General features: G+C 44.3%; 1 protein-coding gene across 3 annotated transcripts; it reads right to left on the reverse strand.

The window, feature by feature from the left end:
* Nucleotides 1-1,097: 1,097 nt before the first annotated feature.
* Nucleotides 1,098-22,467, reverse strand: pfkla (phosphofructokinase, liver a). 3 transcript variants are annotated; one of them, XM_063006515.1, is made up of 22 exons: nt 22,383-22,467; nt 20,870-20,943; nt 19,857-19,934; nt 19,029-19,218; nt 18,318-18,483; nt 17,110-17,154; nt 15,509-15,617; nt 15,279-15,374; nt 14,712-14,804; nt 13,249-13,374; nt 12,886-12,950; nt 12,721-12,784; nt 9,203-9,349; nt 8,869-8,939; nt 7,998-8,085; nt 7,754-7,906; nt 7,474-7,638; nt 6,207-6,268; nt 4,399-4,510; nt 3,313-3,412; nt 3,020-3,125; nt 1,098-2,284 (listed from the first exon to the last, which is right to left on the reverse strand). In XM_063006515.1, exons 1-22 carry the CDS (start codon nt 22,465-22,467, stop codon nt 2,137-2,139), a joined length of 2,343 nt encoding a protein of 780 aa, XP_062862585.1. In that variant the 3' UTR covers nt 1,098-2,136. The 3 variants fall into 3 exon arrangements, with proteins under 3 accessions (XP_062862585.1, XP_062862586.1, XP_062862587.1); XM_063006516.1 differs by having other exon boundaries at nt 9,203-9,347; nt 12,716-12,784; XM_063006517.1 differs by lacking the exon at nt 13,249-13,374 and having other exon boundaries at nt 9,203-9,347; nt 12,716-12,784.
* Nucleotides 22,468-23,611: the final 1,144 nt, after the last annotated feature.

Consider the following 23,611-nt stretch of genomic DNA (forward strand, 5'->3'; position numbering starts at 1 on the left):
TACTGCGCACCGAATTGACGTCACTAAACTGGAAGCCTCTTCATTTTTTCTTTTTTTTCGCAGCGCGATTCACCGGCGTAACAGCGCCGTGATATTCACACGTTTTGGTTGATATTTTTGGTAGGTAGCTACATTAAAGTACAAAGCGAGGACGGTCGGGTGTCACGCCTTCGGTCGTACTCAACAAAAGCGAGCCGCTCGTTCCGTCGATTCTATCGGTGTAGTTCAGTGACGTCTAATTAATGCGCAGTAGCGTTAGCTTTCTTGTAGCGTCATTAGTATTACGACCCTTTAAAAACCTCGTAATTCAGAGGATCCGGTGATGTACAGGAGAAAAACGTACACGGGACGAAACGTACAGGGTTCTGAACGTGTTTATTCAGCACAGGACGCGTTAGAGACGATTTTTTGAAAACCACGTTCATTTTTCCCCATAGGAGATCTGACTAATGCTGCCTTCAAGTCGTGTCGGAAATATCGTATTTACGAGATGAGGGCACATGAACGGCAACTCAATGTCGTATTTACCCAGTGGGAAACTCGGATTTTTCGATGAGCCCCGAGTTTCCGATGTGGGGGCGTGTCATTAACAAAACGTCATGGCGACTGCCGGTATGGATGCTGCCCCTACAGTAAACGCTAAAAGTTTTGAGCTTATTAGTGGTAGATTTGCATGTTAAATGTAAAATTCAAGCTTGTATACAAGTTTTGTACACAACGTGCACTTGTTCTGATGAAGAATAGCAACAAAGCTGATCAGAAGAACCCAAAAAGTGTTGCCTCATGAGCAGATATTTTGTGCACAGATATTTTTGTGTTGTTTACGTACATTCATCCAAAATAGAGTTCCTGTTTTTGATTATACAAAAATAAAAGCATAAACGAAAGGAGTTTTGTCACGGCGTCCATTTTTACCCGACCAAAAACCACTTGAACGCACATCATGTCGTAATTACGACCTCCGAACTCGTAAGTAGGAACTTCCGAGGAGGACTTGAAGGCAGCATTAGACCCGGGTCTCCAAATATGGGCATAACGAGGACTACAGAATGACGCACGACTTCAGCGGTCTATTAAAAGGCTTTAAGTGTCGTAATAACTGTAGTTTATACACAATCTAGTTCTACTCTACATTTGATATGAGATTGAAAGATGAGAATGATTTAATATTTGGCAATACGTAGATACATGTTTATGTTTTACTTTGTACCAACAGGGATCTTTTTTGCTGCTACATCTGCTGTCGGCTTTATAGTTTGGACTGTTGGTCCCATTTTAAAATATTTGGTGGGTTGTGCACTGTTTTTATGTGTACAGTATATGAAGTAGTTTATATATATGGGTACGTTTGGCAGTGCAGTTCATATATTTGCTAGTTCATGGATTGCTTTACATTTCAGACATTGTTTGGCAGTGTGTAGTAATACTTTAAGGCTGAGTTTGGTTATTTTACACTTTTAGGGTGCATTCACATGGGCTGCTGCTGTGCCATTATTTCATATGGAGTGTGACAGCCCTGTAAGTTCACCTGATTGAACTTTGACCCAGTTTGCTGACCTTTTCAAAGCTCCTCCAATGAGACGAACTGTTTGATACGAGGCGGTAAAAGCGACTCAGGCTTACTGTAGTAAAACAGCGAGTGAGGAATGTGATTAGTGGAGGAACTTATGAGCAGTAATAATGAAGAGAAGTTTAGTGCTCCTGTCTCCTTCTTTTACTACATTAAACCACGTTAAGCTTTATTCTGAACCAGAAGCGTTTTAGACTCTGGGAGAAGCTGATTCTGATTCTCACCATTTCTCAGAAGCTGGAGCTGTAACACAAGTTTAAAAGTGAAACAGGGAGGAGAATCCAGATAAACACAGATACACGTGGAGCTGTAACCCTGGATCTGCACCTTATTCGTCTCATATTCACACTTTGATGAGGTTTTACCGAAGCTAAGTACAAAACACTTCTCATGTGAATGCGCCCTAAGTTAAGCGTGTAAATATACGTGTTAGGCAGCGTGTTGTTGCTGCTTTGGATAAAGTCTCGTAACCCGAGCATGAAACGTGAAGGTGAGGAAGGTGGCGGAGTCGTAAACACAGACCGCCGTCATGATTCGCTGGTGTACAGTAGAACGTACAGAAGGGTTTAAATCCCAGTGTCTATGCTGAGGGAGCGGCGTGTCACGTGTTCAACCTCTCCTGTGACGTACTGGTCCAAGGGCGTCTGGTATTTGGCCAGCATCTTATGCAGCAGTCGCAGATTCAGCCACCACTGCTCCTTAGCCATCCTGTGCCTGCATTAACAAATGGCAGACATTATACACCGATCATCCATGTTATCAGCTCCACTTACCATATAGAAGCACTTTGTAGTTCTACAATTACTGACTGTAGTCCATCTGTTTCTCTACATGCTTTGTTACCCCCCTTTCATGCTGTTCTTCAATGGTCAGGACCCCCAGAGTGTGTGTTGTGCTGGTATGAGTGGATCAGACACAGCAGTGCTGCTGGAGTGTTTAAACACCTCACTGTCACTGCTGGACTGAGAATAGTCCACCAACCAAAAACATCCAGCCGACAGCGCCCCGTGGGCAGCGTCCTGTGACCACCGATGAAGGTCTAGAAGATGAGCGACTCAAACGGCAGCAATAGATGAGCGATCGTCTCTGACTTTACATCTACAAGGTGGACCGACTAGGTAGGAGTGTCTAATAGAGTGGACAGTGAGTGGACACGGTGTTTAAAAACTCCAGCAGCGCTGCTGTGTCTGATCCACTCGTACCAGCACAACACACACTAACACACCACCACCATGTCAGTGTCACTGCAGTGCTGAGAATCATCCACCACCTAAATAATACCTGCTCTGTGGGGGTCCTGACCATTGAAGAACAGCATGAAAGGGGGTAACAAAGCATGTAGAGAAACAGATGGACTACAGTCAGTAATTGTAGAACTACAAAGTGCTTCTATATGGTAAGTGGAGCTATATATATATATATATAGCAGAAAAGCTCAGAGACACTCACTCGAAGTCCGTCTCAGGCTTCAGCTCGGTCACAGGGCTGAACGTGACTCCCTTCTTGACCAGACCCACCACACACACCGTGTCCGGGGAGTTAGCGAACACACGACCTGCTCAAAACACGACATTTGTAGCATCGTACTGGTCTTACAAACACACGGGGCCACATTAGTAGTGTGGGAGGAAACCGGAGCACCCGGAGGAAACCCACACAGACACAAAGAGAACATGCAAACTCTACACAGAAAAGAGGCGACAGTGCTAAAATAAAATCATTCCCCTCGTCCTTCGTCGTACCTTGTCTGTAAGCGTCGGTCATCTTCTCGGTCAGCCACTGCACAGCCTTTACACCCAACTTAGTGCCGAAATTTCTGTCAAAAGGTGACGGTGCGCCTCCCTGTAAAACCCCAAAAAATATAAACAAACCAATGACATCTAGGATTAAGTGTAAAATACATCCGTCTGGCTAAAACACACTTTATTACTTAATAATGTGAATATAAACGGGGTGTGTGTGAGAACCCGGTGACCCGCCCTGCTCCCCTATACCTACCTGATCAGCTCCTCAGTAGAGAGGATTCTAATCAGACCTGGAGCTCATTATCAGATTATTTAGACGCCGGCTAACGTCTCCCTCCGTGTACCATAAACGCTTAAACGCATAAACCCACACTCGTATACTTACACCTTTATACAGATTACACATCAATGAGAATTTATTTACACTATAATTTCAAAAGAACTCCGTTGGTTGCTCCGCATTACATTCGTAGTTCTTTGTGAGGAAAGTCGTGCCGCACCGAACGCTGGGATCGATCCTCAGCGCCGAGGAGGCGTCGGACGCTCCCTCGTCATTCGGTCGGATCATCACTCAGGATTAAGGCGCATTTTAAGGGAACTGAGGATTTAGACACGCCCTCTTCTCGGGAGTGTAGGACGATGGGAAATGTGTGTGTGTAGAGAGAGAGCTGGGGTTACACACAGACCCCGTATGGACAAAAGTATTGGGACACGCCTGTTAATCATGTCAGCTCTCGTACGCTTCGGTATTTTCAGTTCCGAGTGTTAACAATGGAACGTTCTGGTTTTATCAGCGTTTAAGCTTTCAGCTCGTGTCATGAAGCAGTTTAATTAAAGTAAACAAGTCATTCAATGAGACGCGTAGCTATTTTAGGCTCAGGTATGGCTTGAACAGATTGTTTGTGCACCGGTGTCTGTCGCAGGGCCGCGTAGCTGTTATTTATAGCTACTGTTAAAAATATCTCGAGAGTGAGATTCCAGACGCGTGCCTGCGCCCGTGCCCACGTACACCGGCGATGCCGCGCGACTCTAGAATAGTGCGGGGAGGGTGAACGCTCCTGTAGGTGTGATGTGTAGGTGTACCTGCTGTAGATGCCCCAGCACGTTGACCCTGCAGTCGAACACTCCTTTTCCTTCAGCGGAGTACAGCTTATAGATGAAGTCGGTGCTGTAGTGCGGGTGGCATTTTTCATTCCTGTGTCAAGAGCAGTTAAAAGTCCGAGAGTCACGTTCACTGAAGCATGGAACATCTAGATCACTTCGTCCAAGATTTTTTACATGACCCAGGCAACACAAACGATGCATCTTACCCTCTCTCTCTGTACAATCTGGTCCTACTGTGATTTACAAGATGTAACATAAAGCCTCCACAAGGGGGCATTTGCATACACGTTTATTTAATTATTATTATTATTCTCTGTGACCCTTTTTTCAGCTTTGAAATGCCCCCTTGGACATTGAGCAATTACATTTATGCAGATGCCTGACTGGCTGGTAGCACTGTTGAGATTTGAACCCTGACCCCCCACGTCTCAGCTGTAGTGTGCTAGATCACTTGACTCCTACGCCTTCCAAGTTGTGCTATAGGCTTGTTTTTTTTAATGCATCAGCCCTCCTAATTTGGTCATATCTAATTCCCTGATCCCTCTACTAATGCAGACCTCCACTCCTGACCCTTGGGCCGTAACGTGTGCAGTACCGACCGCTTCTTTTCACCTGCACCTGGCAGGTTCATACGGAGATCCGTATCGTGCACGGAGAGTCACACGACGATCTCCGTCTCTGTGCAGCGCCCTCGATCAGCCAGCAGAGGTCGTAACTGCAGCACTTATGAGAAATCCCCTCCAGTAATTACTCCCTTAAAAGAGCCGATCATTGTCCGTATACGCGCCCTACTGGCTGTTAACAGAGCTGGGGTTAGAACTCGGTTGGAAGTACATTATTGGGTTGGTGGACCATTTTCCAAACATCAGTGACAACTGCTTACGTGCATTTTATTTATAAACATTGTTTATACTATCCGTTATAGTGTACCAGGGTTTTTCAAACTCTTTTTTAAGCGACCCACATTTTGTCCATAATTTTTACAGAGACCCGGGCAACACAAAACACAAAACAAGATAAACTAACTAAAAATCGTGGCAATCTGGTCTTACTGCGGTTTACAAGATGTAACGTAAAGCTCCACAAGGGGGGGCGCTCGTGTACAAGTTAATTTCAAGTTTGTACCCGCTATTTATTATTTCTTTCCTCTGTGGCCCATTTTTTTGACTCGTGACCCTCAAGTGGTGTAAAACGCTGCGTTATACGACACTATTTAATGACCTTCGTTGGTCTGAAGTGCGTCGTGGTCAGTTTTTGATCACATGACTAAACAGACTTGATATTTTGGTGGAAGGATCAAGCTTAACCGTGCTGCTGCACTCAGTACAGACATACCAGCGGAACACTAACGTGTTACTGTCAGTGTTGGAGCTGTACTGGGAACCAGAGCCTGCGGTGGTCACCGTCCATCCAGGTGTGGGGTAGAGGGAAAATGGTACACTGATAAAAATGCACCTATTTAGTAGGTGCACCTTATAAAGCTGGTCAATACGCATGACCGAGTTGTAGCCAGGACCCAGGCAAGTTATATAATATGTTATTTTTGTATGTAAAGCGACCTTGGGTTTTGTGAAAGGCGCTATATAAGTGTAACTTATTATTATTATTATTATATATTAACATAAAAACATTGTGATGGGAGAGTCTCTCCAGGGATCACACAGGAAGCACCGTCCTGGTCTAAATGCTGCTTTGATTCATTTATGACCCCAGTGTTGCTGATTAAGCTGGAGAGGATCTGGGGGTCTGTAGATTACGTTCAGGTTTAGACATAAAACAGATCATACCTGAGAACCAGACCTCTCTGGATGTCCTTCTTCATCTTCTCTGTGAGATGCTCAACATTCGCCTGGGAACAGAAGTCACGGTGAGAGGAGCAGAACATGAAGGGCATCATTTATATTGGGACAGCGGTGGTTTACTGGGTAGAGCTGCCACTGAGCTCTGGGCTCCAAAGAAACTGGGATACGTGGAGAAGCATTGTACAATAAGTAATAAAACAAAGGTGTTTCACCTTCACAAGTCTTCAGTAACAAGAGCTCAAATCAGAAAACATTGGGACGGTATGGATAATGCAAATAAAATAAAAACACAGAGTTCCTTACATTGACTTTGACTTTTATTTGATGTCAGACAGGATGAAGCTGAGATATTTCATATTTTATCTGCTCAGCTTCATTTCATTCATTAATAAACATCCATTCCTGCATTTCAGGCCTGCAACACATTCCAAATAAAGTTGGGACGGGGGCAAAAAAACTAAATAATGATGTGATGATGTGAACAGGTGACTGTAATCATGGTTTGGTACAAAAGCAGCACCAGGAAAGACTGAGAGTCTCTGATGAGTAAAGATGATCAGAGGATCCAGTTTGTCCACAAATGTGTGAGAAAATCATCAAAATGCTTAAAAACGACGCTCCTCAAAGAAAGATTGGAAGGGATTTGCATGTTCTCCCTCTACAGTGCAGAATATCGTTAAACCATTCAAGAAATATGGAGGAATTTCAGTGCATAGAGGACAAGAGCGCGAGCATCAATTCCAGGAACGTATTACATTTTTTAAAACATTACAAAGGCGTGGCTGTGGAAGAGGAGAGTACGGGTGCTGGACCGGCCTGCCTGCAGTCCTGACCTGTCCCCCCGATTGAGGACGTGAGGAGACGTTTTGAACCCCGAACTGTTTCACGTCTTAAGACGGAACAAAATAACGGAAACACGTCATCGCTCTGCGTCCTCGGTGCCGAAACGTCTTTTAAGTGTCGCGAAAAGGAACGGCGACGTTACAAAGCGGTAAATGCTTTACCGTCCCAACTGTTTTGGATTGTGTTGCAGGGCTGAAATGCAGGAATGGATGTTTATTAATAAATGAAATGAAGTCGAGCAGGCAAATATCTCGGGTTCATCCTGTCTGACATCAAATAAAAGTCAAAGGAAATGAGAGTCCATACCGTCCCAACTTTTTCTGACCACCTCTGCCCTTCTGCACTGACCTTTACCGCTCCTCCTGCTGTTATATTACAATATTACCCAGATACCTGGTCTTCACGTCACCTTTAGATCATGGATGTTAAACGAATCCTCAAAAATGTACGCAGCATCAGCTCCGACCGCGATGCCGGTCGTGGTTGCCAGGTAGCCACAGTATCCCCCCATGGTCTCCACCACAAACACCCTCCTCTTCGTCCCCGTGGCCGACTGCTTGATCTTATCGCAGCTCTGATGAAACAGAAAAAGCGCACACACACACACACACACACACACACACGTCCAGTTACTCAGAGGTACGGTGGGGCGACTGTGTACAGGTTTGGGGTGAGAACAAAGCCGTCACCTCCATGGCTGCGTTAACCGCCGTGTCGGCCCCCAGGCTGAACTCGGTGCCGGGGACGTTGTTGCTGATGGTGGCGGGAATGACGCACATGGGGATGCACAGCTCGTCGTAACGTCCCCGGGCATCCAACAGCTCCAGTATTCCTTCATAGGCCTGATAATAAAACACAGCTCGGGTTTATTAGCTATATGGATTAATATAGAAGGAAAGAAAACGAACCAACCACAGAAATATTCCTACTTACCTCAAAGCCCCCGATTACCAGCAGTGAGTGGATGTTGTACTTGTTTAGATTTTCAACCAGCTTCTCCATGCAGGATTTGGGTAAAGTTCTGAAATTATAAACATCAAAATACATTCTTTACCACACAACGGTGGGGACGTTAAACTGAATAAAACTGAACTCAAACTAAGACACACATTTGCACCACCATATCCAAGCCTACATATTCCTCTTAATATTTTCATTCTTATATTTATACCTACATGTGTATATCGGTTATAATATAATTTATTATTATCTATATATTACTATTATTATACTCATTCATACCAATATCTGATGTTATATTCTTTTATATGATACATTTAACATGAGACATTGGTATGAATGAGTATAATTATAGTAATATATAGATAATAATAACATAAATTATAACCGATATATACATGTAGGTATAAATATAAGAATATAAAGCGAATATAAAGCGAAGCTAGTGTGTGTAGAAGCAGTCTGCATGCCGAGGTGCTCGGTTTTATACACCTGTGGCCATGGGAGTGATCGGAACACCTGAATTCAATCATTTGGACGGGGGAGTGAATACTTTTTTGCAATATAGTGTACATATGTTTACGTTACATTTACATTTTCAGCATTTAGCAGACACTTCGACTTAAAGTTGTGGCTGTACACGATATAAGCAATTGGGGGGGTTAAGGGCCTTGCTCAAGCGCCCAACAGTGGCAACCTGGCAGTGGTGGGGCTTAAACCGGCAACCTACTGATTACTAATCCAGTACCTTAACCAATACAACGTTATATGGATGAATAGATTCACTACTGCTCATATTATTATGTCAGATGCATAATTTGCGCGTAATGTGTTATTGACCTACCGCTTAGTCCCCAGGACTGACCCCCCTTGGCCTGTCCATCCAGCCACACTGCTCCAAAATACTTCTTCAACCTTAACAGGACAGAAAAACTGTATCAGATCTACCGTACTGCTGCAGCTCTCAGGGGTAAGACTGGAACCCAGTTTTATTGAATTAGAAGGGTTAGCCACATGCTTTTGGCCAGACTGTGCACATCATGAACAGGGAACCAGTCCACTTGAGGGCATAAACCATTATTTAATATTAGCCAGCTCTTCCTGTAGATCTTCAGGCTGGTGCCCGTATTTAAAATAATCATTACATGTTAATCACTTAAAATCAGAACAGCCCTCACCTCTCCATTGGCGAGACCCTCGAATCCGTTGTTGATGGTGTAGACTCGGTGACCGGCAGCCAGCGCCACTCTGACTGCAGACCTGACTGCTGCGTTCATACCAGCTGCTGGAGCGCCAACGTTCAGGACGGCCAGAGAGAAGTTGCTCTGCAGAAAAAAATATGAGGTTACCGATCTATAATCCATCCATCCATCCACCCATCCACTCATCCACCCACCCGTCCACTCATCCATCCATCCATCCATCCACCCGTCCATCCATCCATCCACTCATCCATCCACCCGTCCATCCATCCATCCACTCATCCATCCACCCGTCCATCCACCCATCCATCCACCCACCCGTCCATCTATCCATCCATCCACCCATCCACTCATCCACCCACCCGTCCATCTATCCATCCATCCACCCATCCACTCATCCACCCACCCGTCCATCCACCCATCCATCCACTCATCCACCCACCCGTCCATCTATCCATCCATCCATCCACCCACCCGTCCATCTATCCATCCATCCACCCATCCGTCCATCTATCCATCCATCCACTCATCCATCCATCCATCCATCCACTCATCCATCCATCCATCCACTCATCCATCCACCCGTCCATCCACCCATCCATCCATCCACTCATCCACCCACCCGTCCATCTATCCATCCACTCATCCATCCACCCGTCCATCCACTCATCCATCCACCCGTCCATCCACTCATCCACCCATCCGTCCATCTATCCATCCACTCATCCATCCATCCACCCACTCATCCACCCATCCATCCACTCATCCATCCATCCACCCACTCATCCATCCATCCACCCACCCGTCCATCTATCCATCCACTCATCCATCCACCCACCCGTCCATCTATCCATCCACTCACCCATCCATCCACTCATCCACCCACCCGTCCATCTATCCATCCACTCATCTATCCATCCACCCATCCATCCACTCATCCACCCGTCCATCCACTCATCCACCCACCCGTCCATCTATCCATCCATCCATCCACTCATCCACCCGTCCATCTATCCATCCACTCATCCATCCACCCATCCATCTATCCATCCACTCATCCATCCATCCATCCACTCATCCATCCACCCATCCGTCCATCCATCCACTCATCCACCCATCCATCTATCCATCCACTCATCCACCCATCCATCCACTCATCCATCCATCCATCCACCCGTCCATCCACTCATCCACCCACCCGTCCATCTATCCATCCATCCACCCGTCCATCTATCCATCCACTCATCCATCCATCCATCCACTCATCCATCCATCCACTCATCCACCCGTCCATCTATCCATCCACTCATCCATCCGTCCATCTATCCATCCACTCATCCATCCATCCATCCATCCACTCATCCATCCATCCACTCATCCACCCATCCATCCATCCACTCATCCATCCATCCACCCATCCATCCACTCATCCACCCATCCATCCACTCATCCATCCATCCATCCACTCATCCACCCATCCATCTATCCATCCACTCATCCATCCGTCCATCTATCCATCCACTCATCCATCCATCCACCCATCCATCTATCCATCCACTCATCCATCCATCCATCCACTCATCCATCCATCCACTCATCCACCCATCCATCCACTCATCCATCCATCCACCCACCCATCCATCCATCCACCCGTCCATCCATCCATCCATCCATCCACTCATCCATCCATCCACCCATCCACTCATTCATCCATCCACTCATCCATCCATCCACTCATCCATCCACTCATTCATCCATCCACTCATCCATCCACCCATCCATCCACTCATCTATCCATCCATCCACTCATCCATCCATCCACCCACTCATCCATCCACCCATCCATCCATCCACTCATCCATCCATCCACTCATTCATCCATCCACTCATCCATCCATCCACTCATCCATCCACCCATCCATCCACTCATCTATCCATCCATCCACTCATTCATCCATCCACTCATCCATCCATCCATCCACCCACTCATCCATCCACTCATCCACTCATTCATCCATCCATCCATCCATCCACTCATCCACCCATCCATCCACTCATCCATCCATCCATCCACTCATCCATCCATCCACCCATCCATCCATCCACTCATCCACCCGTCCATCTATCCATCCACTCATCCATCCGTCCATCTATCCATCCACTCATCCATCCATCTATCCATCCACTCATCCATCCATCCATCCACTCATCCATCCATCCACTCATCCACCCATCCACTCATCCATCCATCCACCCATCCATCCATCCATCCATCCATCCACTCATCCATCCATCCATCCACTCATCCATCTATCCATCCACTCATTCATCCATCCACTCATCCATCAATCCATCCATCCATCCACTCATCCATCCATCCACCCATCCACTCATTCATCCATCCACTCATCCATCCATCCATCCATCCATCCACTCATCCATCCATCCACCCATCCATCCATCCACCCATCCACTCATTCATCCATCCACTCATCCATCCATCCATCCACTCATCCATCCATCCATCCACTCATTCATCCATCCACTCATCCATCCATCCATCCACTCATTCATATATCCACTCATCCATCCATCCACTCATCCATCCATCCATCCACTCATCCATCCATCCACTCATCCATCCATCCACTCATTCATCCATCCACTCATCCATCCATCCACTCATTCATCCATCCACTCATCCATCCATCCATCCACTCATCCATCCACTCATCCATCCACTCATCTATCCATCCATCCACCCATCCACTCATCCATCCATCCACTCATTCATCCATCCACTCATCCATCCATCCATCCACCCACTCATCCATCCACTCATCCATCCATCCATCCACTCATCCATCCATCCACTCATCCATCCATCCACTCATTCATCCATCCATCCATCCACCCACCCATCCACTCATCCATCCATCCACTCATTCATCCATCCACTCATCCATCCATCCATCCACCCACTCATCCATCCACTCATCCATCCACCCATCCACTCATCCATCCATCCACTCATCCATCCATCCACTCATTCATCCATCCACTCATCCATCCATCCACTCATTCATCCATCCACTCATCCATCCATCCATCCACTCATCCATCCACCCATCCATCCATCCACTCATTCATCCATCCACTCATCCATCCATCCATCCATCCATCCACCCACTCATCCATCCACTCATCCATCCACCCATCCACTCATCCATCCATCCACTCATCCATCCATCCACTCATTCATCCATCCACTCATCCATCCATCCATCCATCCACTCATCCATCCACCCATCCATCCACTCATCTATCCATCCATCCATCCATCCACTCATTCATCCATCCACTCATCCATCCATCCATCCACCCACTCATCCATCCACTCATCCACTCATCCATCCATCCATCCACTCATCCATCCATCCACTCATTCATCCATCCACTCATCCATCCATCCACTCATCTATCTAGAACGTTACCTGGACTTGTGCAGGTTTCTGGTACGACAGTAACTTGTAAATGTTCCAGTTGTTTTCAAAGCTCCTGCAGTGAAGGAACCACAGATTGTAAAGTTATTTTAAGCATAAATGAATGAACACTTTAGCAGAAGCTTGAACCTGAGAACCGGAGTCGGTGTGTTTTACCTTCCACGCAGCTGAATCGTCTCATCGAACCTTTTTTCACTCATAGCCTTCTGTACCTCTTTAGTCTGGGATAATAAACAGATTTAAGAGATCTAAGAATTGTTTAATCATTTTACTACAACTACTATAATTAAGTTTATACGCCTTTACTAAACTGCAGTACAATACTGGTGTTTATTTATTAGGATTTAAAGGTTTTGTTTTAAGTATTAACCATTTTTTAAACCCTTTATCTCGGAGTCTGAACGATCTATCCTGCACAGACAGTACCAACCACGATCCACTCAAGTCCAGTATAAACCAGAACCATTTCTAATATTTGTCATTAGAATCCGAGGACGGTGACTGGCGCCCCGGTCTTACCATTTCTACAGCTTCCATCAGGGGGAGCCGCACCGAGCGGTTACCCGACAGACCGATCACACAGGCCGGGGTATCGGGGGTCGCCTCCATGAGGGCCACGACCGCCTCCATTCCCAACATACTGCTCTGCAACCACAACAGCACAATGCTCAAAATAATACAGCACATATAAAGTCGATTATTATCATCCAAATAAACTATGACTATATTACAATTTTCTTCTCTCGTATCACTTTATAAACTGATCCACACTACAGCAGACTCATTATGGTCTGTATGTTAATCACATATAACCATTTATTAGATTTATTAAAGCATCCGAGCATAGGAGAGGTACTAAAAGTTATAAGAATGGATTTACGTTGATGTAAAATCTGTCAGATACATAACTTGAATGATGATAATAATAATAGTAACAACAACAACAACAATAATAATGATAATAATAATGAAAATAATAATAATAATGAAAATAATAATAATAATGAAAATAATAATTATAATATGATAATGATAATAATAATAATGAAAATAATAATGATAATAATAATAATGAAAATTATAATAATAATAATGAAAATTATAATAATAATAATGATAATAATAATAATGAAAATTATAATAATAATAATGAAAATAATAATAATAATAAAAATAATGATAATGATAATAATAAAAATAATAATTATAATAATGATAATGATTATAATAATGAAAATAATAATGATAATAATAATAATGAAAATAATAATTATAATAATGATAATAATAATAATGAAAATAATAATAATGAAAATAATAATGATAATAATGATAATAATAATGAAAATGATAATAATAATAATAATAAAAATAATAATGATAATAAAGATAATTAATAATAATAAAAATAATAATAATGATAATAATAATGAAAATAATAATAACGATATAATAATAATGAAAATAATAATAGTAATAATAAAGATGATGATACAAATAATAATAATAATAATAAAAAAAAAAAAAAATAATAATAATGATGATGATAAAAATATTAATAATACTGAAAATAATAATAATAATAATAATAAAATGATAATAATAATAATAATAAAATGATAATAATAATAATAAAATGATAATAATAATAATAAGTAGTTTACCTGTCTAAACAAACCTACTGTAATTAAAAAAAAGAAAAAATAAGAAATTAAACTTCATCTACTTAATTAAATATTTCACTTGGAAATAAGTTTAATTATAATTATTTATTCTTTTGACATTATTATTATCTATTAAAATCTATTTATTACTATTACTGGTTTAATTTTATAAATTCATAACTGAGTTTGTGTTGTTTCTGCAGGTTAAAGAAATCAGTGATTACATCAGTAAGTACTTTATCATTAAAACTCTCGCTGTGTGGCTGTTTGAGATGATACGTGATCTGTGTAGTCAGATATGAAATGTAAAATACTTACTAGAACTCGGTCGAAGGCTGACGGGGTTCCTCCTCTCTGGACGTGACCCAGTACCGTCACCCTGGTGTCGTAACCCAACCGCTTCACCACGAGCTACACACACACACACACACACACACAGAATGCTTTTTACTCTATTATCTCTGCATTTTCTCCCTGTTTCTCCCAGTTTAATCGTAGCCAGTTCCCCTTCCTCTGCTGGAGACCCTGATGGTGTACGAGGAGGGTATATTCTCCTGACACGCCCTCCCTCCAATGTGACCCTTCTTATTCCCCCGTACTTCTGTGGATCGGTGGAGAGTCACGCGCTGATCTCCACGTTCCTCCACTTCTGTACAGGCGCCTCAGGGTACTAACCAGGGTCCTTACACAGCCACGAAGACCCCGCCTACTTTTTAGTCCCGTCTTTTTCCCACCCAGCAGACTAGTGGCTGATTTTGCCTGCTGCACCGTCTGCACTGCCGATCGCGTCCGCTAGGGGGCGCCCAGCCGACCGGTAGCAGAGCTGAGATTCGAACTCAGAAATGATTTCCCGAAATGATTTCAGCGTCACTTTAAATGATTTACATCTTTGATGTAGTTGGAGGAGATGGGTTCGCCCTTTCTGTTGATGGCTCCCTCAGCCACGATGATGACGTTCAGCCTGGATCCTTTACTACGACTCTGCACACACACACACACACACACACACACACACACACGCTTGTTTAGCTTGTCTGATTAAACCATGAAATTCCTCACGTCTCAGTGCTAATTTAATTCATTAATATATATTTTTATATATGACGTGGTCTGACCTCTCCGAGCCGGGCGCACATGAGGTCCTCCCAGCCCTCTTCCGGAGGAGCCTCGGGAATAAACAGCCAGTCCGCCCCAGACGCCAGGGCAGACACCAGAGCCAGATATCTGCACACACACACACACACACAGAGTTTATCAGTGCCACACCCCTTTATCGGTACTATTGACCTGTGCCAGCCATGCAGCAGTGCCCTTTGTTCCACACACTGGATTATTACATCGATATCATGAACGACACGGAAGTTTATCACAAATACTGAGAACTCATCCTCAAGCTTGGTGGCCTGAATCCAAAATTATTATTTGTCTTCTATACAGCTGATAAATACAGACGTTTATGGCCGTTATAGAGCAACACAATCGAATGAATTAAGAAATATTCTTATCACTTCAATCAGCAGCTGAGGTTTTGCAGTAGGTTTCTGTATGAAGGTAGAAATCGAGTGTCTCAGTTCTAAAACACGCTAGCGAGTCGACATCTCAAACCCGCGAGGTCGAATCTCAGCTGTGCTACCACAGGCCGGGTACCTAAGCAAGCCTCATTTTGTCCATGATTTTTACCGCGATCCAGGCAACACAAACAGCGCATCAAAAATTCATCAAAAAACACAAAACGATATAAACTTCAAAAATCTGGTCCCACTGTAGTTTACAAGATGTAACGTAAAGCCTCCACAAGGGGGCGTTCGTGTATAAGTTCATTTTTTATGAACCTGTTTGAATTAGTTTATTTATTATATATATATATATATATATATATGTTATTTTTGTTTATGCATTTTCTCCCTTTTTAGCACGATCCCTGCTCTGATTGAGGAGAACGAAGCTAACCCACGCCCCATCCGTCACGTGGGCAGCAGCCACCATCTCTGTGCAGGCGCCATCAATCAGCCAGCAGGGGTCGTAATTGCATTAGTTATGAGAGAGAGTCCCTATATAAACAACAGACCAATCGTTGTTCATGTGGCCGCTCAGCCTTAGCCGGCAGGCAGAGCCGAGACTCAGCTCTGGTTCCAGCGTGTGTTTATACCGCTGCGCCACCTGAGCGGCCTGAATCTGTGACCCATTTTTTTGGCTCGTAACCCAGGGTTCGAAAAACCCTGCCATAGGGATTCGTCGTAGCCAATTAGATGCAGGAGATCGGTGCGTGACTCTCCGTGCGCGATACGGATCTCTGTATGAACCCGCCTGGAGTGGTCGGTGCTGCACACGTGTGTTAGTCACGACCCTCCTCGATCGGGAGTGGAGGTGAAATACCATCGGGGAATTGGATACCGCTAAATTGGGCGGAAAGGTAGAACTCATCTAATACGACACCAACTACACCAACATCAGGACATTTGATAGGCATGTGTGATGAGTCCTGTCACCTTCTGATCATGATTATGAAGTTCTAGGTTGCTGCCATGTTTGCTCTGTTGACCTGTTGACTTGTGATTTAAACCACGATGAAGGTCGATCAGAGGTTAAGAGAATCTGACAGGGTTTGCATCCCTACACTGGATTTTTTTTATCCCGACCCCATGCAGCTCTCTAAACAGCGGTGCACTCATCACATGTACTGGTTCTGAAATGGTAGTACTGGAACGTTACTCACCCACAGTGTCGCCCCATCACCTCCAAAACAAACGTGCGCTGATGGCTGCATGAGAGAAATGTATAACAGCGTTATTCTACATAAAATATTACTGCATATAATATATTGTTATATAAATATTTCTGTATATAATAATAATAATAATGTGCCTAGGTGGTGCAGTGGGATATTCCGCTAGCACACCAGCGCTGAGATTCCGAACTCCTCGGTTCGAAACTCAGTGTTGCCACCGGTCGGCTGGGCGCCATCCAGCGGGCATAATTGGCAGTGCCTGCAGCAGACACAGTTCTGCTAGGGTGGGATGACCGGACTATGTGGGTGGGGTGATCAGTCAGCGCCCAGCCGTACAGACGCTGGGCACAAATTCCCACACACAGACACCCTTCATAAATAAGTCTTGTGAGAAGCTTCTCAGAAGAGCGTGTGTTGTTCTAGCTAAGAACAAGCTCACGATCAGGCGTCCAAATACTTTTGGCCATACAGAGTAGATCTATTGTTAATCAAACATGATCAGAAAGACCTGAACACTTCTCTGTAACGGTGTTTTATCCAAATGAGTGTGAGAGCACCTGAAGGAGGTACGGTAAAATAAAAACCTGTTCAGACAAGAATCGGGGCCTCATCACACATTCAGATCCCCCAGTCAAACACCAGCGCATTCATCCAGCACATGATGAAACAGCACATACCTGACCTTCAGTTACACAGGATTTATTTTTACTTCATTATGTGCTGTACTGTATTCTCAACGTGATCTGTACTACACACACACACACACACACACACGGATACACAATACGGCCAAAAGTATTCGGACGCCTGACCGTGAGCTTGTCGGACGTCCCACATCAGAAACAAACAGCTTAAAATATGTGATCTTTCCAGCTACTGTTGCTCTTCTGAGAAGCTTCTCACAAGGCTTGTATATGGAATGTGTCTGTGTATGGGAATTTGTGCCCATTTTGGCACTGATGTTGATGTTCCAGTTCATCCTGTGCAGGACGCTGGAGTTTCTCTTCATGTGTTTATAGAGCTCGCTCATGCAGGAATAGGAAGGACCTTCCCTAAACTGTAGCTACAAAGTTGGAAACATGTCATGTCCTTTATATAATTTTGATTTATTACACCTGTGAGCAACTGTTGTGGATGAATCATTTATCCGATTATTCAAAAGCTGTCCCAATACTTTTGTCCATAAAGTTGCTGACCTTATAGCCGTGGTGGTGATGGCGTCCACGATGTCCATGATGCGATGGAGAGCCGAGTCCGCCCCGATCGTCATGTCAGTCCCACAGAAGTCGTTATCGATGGATCCCACCAAACCCACGATGCTCAGGTGATCGTACTGCTTGGCTTTCTCTGCGCTGATCCTGCCTAAAAAAAGGAATCAGCGATGGTGTGTTTGTTCTACTGGAGTGGTTCTGAACCTGGGGGCCGTGGCCCACTAGGGGGCTTCAGTGAGCCTAGAGGGGAGCGCGTTGCATTTTATTAGAGCAAAGCGACACACATTTAGTCCAGGATTTTTACCGTGACCCAGGCAACACAAATGATGCATCGAAACGAAATAAACCTAATTAATAAAATTGTAGGTAATCTGGTCCCACTGTGGTTTACAAGATGTAACGTGAAGCCTCCACAAGTTGGCGCTTGTGTTCATTTTGTTCGTTTATTTATTTAATTTATCTTATTGTTTTTCTCGGTGACCCTTTTTTTCTACATATTGATGCATTTTCTCCCAATTTTATCGTAGTATTAGTAGAAAGGTTTCTGGCCAAGAAGCAAAAGTGTTTCGGGTTCTCCTGCAGCTTCTGGTTCTTTGGACAGGGTCCCGACCCATAGCAGGGCTTCGACCACCCCCCTCGAACCCTGGTCTCATACCACCGTATCAACCTAAACGAAGGCTGGTCTGACGAAGGTACCTTTGGTCACCAGCTCGGCGAGCAGTCCGCTCCACTCGTTCCGGAAAATGTTCGCTCCCGTCAGGCTGCCGTCGCCGCCACACACACACAGGTTGGTGATGCCGCGCTGCACCAGGTTGAACGCGGCGGCCAGTCTGCCCTCGCGCGTGGTGAAGGCTTTACAGCGGGCGCTGCCGATTACCGTCCCACCCTGAAGGACAGACAGAAATTCGTCATCAAACAGAAGCCCTTTGCCATGGGCACTGACACGACCCCAGACCATGACAGACCCTCGGACGTGTTGCTGATAACTGTCCGGATGGTCGATCTGAAATGCTCAGAAAGCCCAGAGAAGTGATACCGCTTCTGGTTACCATAAGGCCTCTTTTATGCTTATTTGTGAACGTAACTCTGTATTGTAGTGCTTGACAAAGGTTTACCAGTGACCCCTCACCCTAATTAATGACAGTTCCTGATGCAGCGCCCTTGTCCTTTCTGCACTGCAATTTATTCGTATTTATTGAATCGTTTAACGATATTATGCACTGTATAGGGAGAAATATGCAAATCCTTTCCAAAAAGCATTGTTTTTAAATAATTGAATAATGTTATCACGCATTTGTTGACAATTTGAGCTGACAATAGTTTTAATTATGATGCTGGTCTCGTGAGTTTTATTTTGTGTCTCGTCCAACGTGAATCCAACTGTATCACCATTTTATTAAAATATTATTCTGGTAGGAATGAATCTTCTGTGGCTATAAGTGACATTAAAAACACAATGTGAACAGTCACAGTTGGGATTTAGGCGGTTTATCTCACAGCGTTTAATTGAACATGCTTTCTTACCAGCTGGATAATGTTGGTCACGCTGTGCCAGTGCGCCAGTTTGATGTTGTCTCCTCCATCCACCAAGCCCTGGTAACCCTGCAAACCATCAACACATCATTACGTTCTTCCTTCAGGTACATGCGACAGGTATGTTAACACATAAATTATACCAACACGTGGCTCTGCTCCAGTATATCGAAGGATTGGTCTGACTGGTGGGCTGGCGTGGATGGAACGTCTTTATTCATCATAAACGCGTCTACACGTGTTCAGTATAATTAAATTCTTTTTCTGCAAATCCCGACTTGTTTGGAAGTCAGAGCTCAGGGTCAGTCGTTGTTCAATGCGCCTGGGGTCGAGGGGGGTAAGGGTCTTGCTCAAGGGCCCAACAGTTGTTGCATTCCAGTTGGTAACCCACAGCTCTACCCACTTGGTTACGAATGTCCCTATTTTTTTAAATATATTTATTATCTTTATGCATTTTCTCCCTTTTTTAGCGCGTCCAATTGCCCGATTGCATCACGCTTCCTCTCCACCAATGCGGATCCCCGTTCTGATTGAGGAGAACGAAGCTAACCCACGCCCCCTCCGACACGTGGGCAGCAGCCGTACACTTTTGACGAGTGCAGTGCAGATCAGCGTTGTGTACGGAGAGACACACCCTGAGAGCACTCTTTTCCCGTCTCTGTTCAGGCGCCATCAATCAGCCAGCAGAGGTCGTAATTGCACCAGTTATGAGAGAGAGACCCCATCCGGCTTAGTCCCGCCCATATCTGAACAACAGGCCGATCGTTGTTCATGTGGCCACTCAGCCTTAGCCGGCAGGCAGAGCTAAGATTCAATACGATGTATACGCTCTGGTTCCAGCGTGTGTTTTTACCGCTGCGCCACCTGAGCGGCCGAATGTCCCTATTTTTAATTTGCATATGCCCAACTGAAATTTGAACCCATATATATTTCTAAAAATATACTGCATTTTATTTTCTTATTGTTGCTTAAATCCAGACAACAGCAGAAGGGAGAAGAAATACCTCATTAATCAGAAACACTTTGGCTCCAACATAAATTCCCATCCGAGTGACGGAGCGGACGGCAGCGTTCATACCTGAGGAAACACAACGTTCATCGTGAGCATCTAAACTCCACATTCCCTGGTTTCATTTTCTATTTGTTCACAGACAATCTTGCATAATGAGATTCTGTTCCTACGACCGGGTCGTTAAGCGAATCTGTAGATAAGCGAAGAGCCCCAGCCATTGAAAACAGTGGAGAACCTACGCACATCCCACCGTATACTTAAAATCAGCTGTCCACAATCACCGGGCCGCAGACCGGTACCAGTCCATGGGTCATTTATTACCGGGCCACACAGAAGAATAAATAATTAGAGCAATAAAAACAGAACTTCCATTTCCAACACACTGTGAGTGTTATTGCCTCCTATCACCACTAGGTGGGAGCGTCTTGTTGCAATGTAAAAAGCTCAGGGTTCCACTGATTTTCCATCATTTGTGTGTAGTATCGTTATACTCTTTTAAATCCCACCACCCCTGCGGCCCGTGAAATGATAACAAAAGGTTGGAAAGCGCTGCTCTATACTTATAATGCTGTGTAAATTCTTGTTATGCTGTATTGTTGTGTATTGTTTACACACACACACACACACACACACATAAAGCTGAACGGACACGTGCTGCTTTCTGCAGCAGTATCTGTGATCTGGTGTGTGATTGTCTGCACGTACAGTAAAACACACCCATTGACTTCCTGCTCTCCACAGCACACACACACACACACACACACACACACACACCGTGTCCTTGAACTAACATACCACCTTAATAAAGAGTCCTCAGGAAAGATCTCCGGCTCTCCAGTAGTGATAATAATACTGGTATATACTGGGTGTTATACATGTGTAACAGCTGTAAACAGATGTGCGTGTGGTATATAATGTAAATAATCAGCAGTAAATACTGGTATATACTGGGTGATATACATGTGTAACCAGGCTGTAACTGGTGTGTGTGGTATATAATGTAAATAATCAGTAGTAAATACTGGTATATACTGGGTGATATACATGTGTAACCAGGCTGTAACTGGTGTGTGTGGTATATAATGTAAATAATCAGTAGTAAATACTGGTATATACTGGGTGATATACATGTGTAACCAGGCTGTAACTGGTGTGTGTGGTATATAATGTAAATAATCAGTAGTAAATACTGGTATATACTGGGTGATATACATGTGTAACCAGGCTGTAACTGGTGTGTGTGGTATATAATGTAAATAATCAGTAGTAAATACTGGTATATACTGGGTGATATACATGTGTAACCAGGCTGTAACAGGTGTGTGGTATATAAAGTAAATAATGACTGATATACACTGGTATATCATGTAAATAATAACTGGTATACACTGGTATATATAAAGTATATATACTGGTATATAATGTAAATATATACTGGTATATATACTGGTATATAATGTACATATATAATGGTTTATACTGGGTGTTGACATGTGTAACGTTACCCTGCGCATCTCCTCCACTGGTCAGAACTGCGATTGCTCTCCCAGCTCCGGTCATCCGAACCTTCTCCAAACCCTGAAAACTCATCCTTAACTCCTGAATCGAACCCAACACTGAACTGGAGGTCCGAGAGATTCGAACCCTTCGTACTGAATCTCCTTCAGCAGTGCACGGCGCCCTTCCGCAGTCTGCCAGCGTACTGAAGACACGCCCACTGAGGGCGTGGCCCGGGGTCCGGCCGGCATCTTCTATCTGAGCTCTTTCACTTCAGATCCAGGGCAGCACGGTGGTGAGGGTGTGTGTGGGTGCCGCACGGTTCTGTGCTGCAGGGTTCTGATCAGGAGGACACGATCATAGTAGATTATTACACTTCAACAGCAAGAGCTCATGGTGAAACATCAACATTAAACATCATATAGCAAGAAAAACACTGCTAATGCACCGACTTTATCTGTTACCCAAACATCCTCAGTGTGTCTCTTGATGCATGCTCAATAATCCAGGTACACAAATCCACAAAGTTGAATCAGTTCATCTGGACACAAGTTTGTCTACAACAAACACCTCACTGTCACTGCTGGACTGAGAATTGTCCACCAACCAAAAATATATCCAGCCAACAGCGCCCCGGGGGCAGCGTCCTGTGACCACTGATGAAGGTCTAGAAGATGACCGACTCAAACAGCAGCAATAGATGAGCGATCGTCTCTGACTTTACATCTACAAGGTGGACCGACTAGGTAGGAGTGTCTAATAGAGTGGACAGTGAGTGGACACGGTGTTTAAAAACTCCAGCAGCACTGCTGTGTCTGATCCACTCATACCAGCACAACACACACTAACACACCACCACCATGTCAGTGTCACTGCAGTGCTGAGAATCATCCACCACCTAAATAATACCTGCTCTGTGGTGGTCCTGAGCATTGAAGAACAGCATGAAAGGGGGTAACAAAGCATGTAGAGAAACAGATGGACTACAGTCAGTAATTGTAGAACTACAAAGTGCTTCTATATGGTAAGTGGAGCTGATAAAATGGACAGTGAGTGTAGAAACAAGGAGGTGGTTTTAATGTTATGGATGATCGGTGTACGTATATAAGCAAGAAGGGCTTGGGTTTGATTCTCCACTAGTCCAAAGACATGCAGTCAGGTGAACTAAAGCTAGTGAAAACTGTGGTAAAACCGGCAATAAATGTTTGGTTTTGGGGGTAAAAATGAATTTGTTTTT

The sequence above is a fragment of the Trichomycterus rosablanca genome, chromosome 12 (genome assembly GCF_030014385.1).
Source record: "Trichomycterus rosablanca isolate fTriRos1 chromosome 12, fTriRos1.hap1, whole genome shotgun sequence".
In the NCBI taxonomy this organism is placed as follows: Eukaryota; Metazoa; Chordata; class Actinopteri; order Siluriformes; family Trichomycteridae; genus Trichomycterus; species Trichomycterus rosablanca.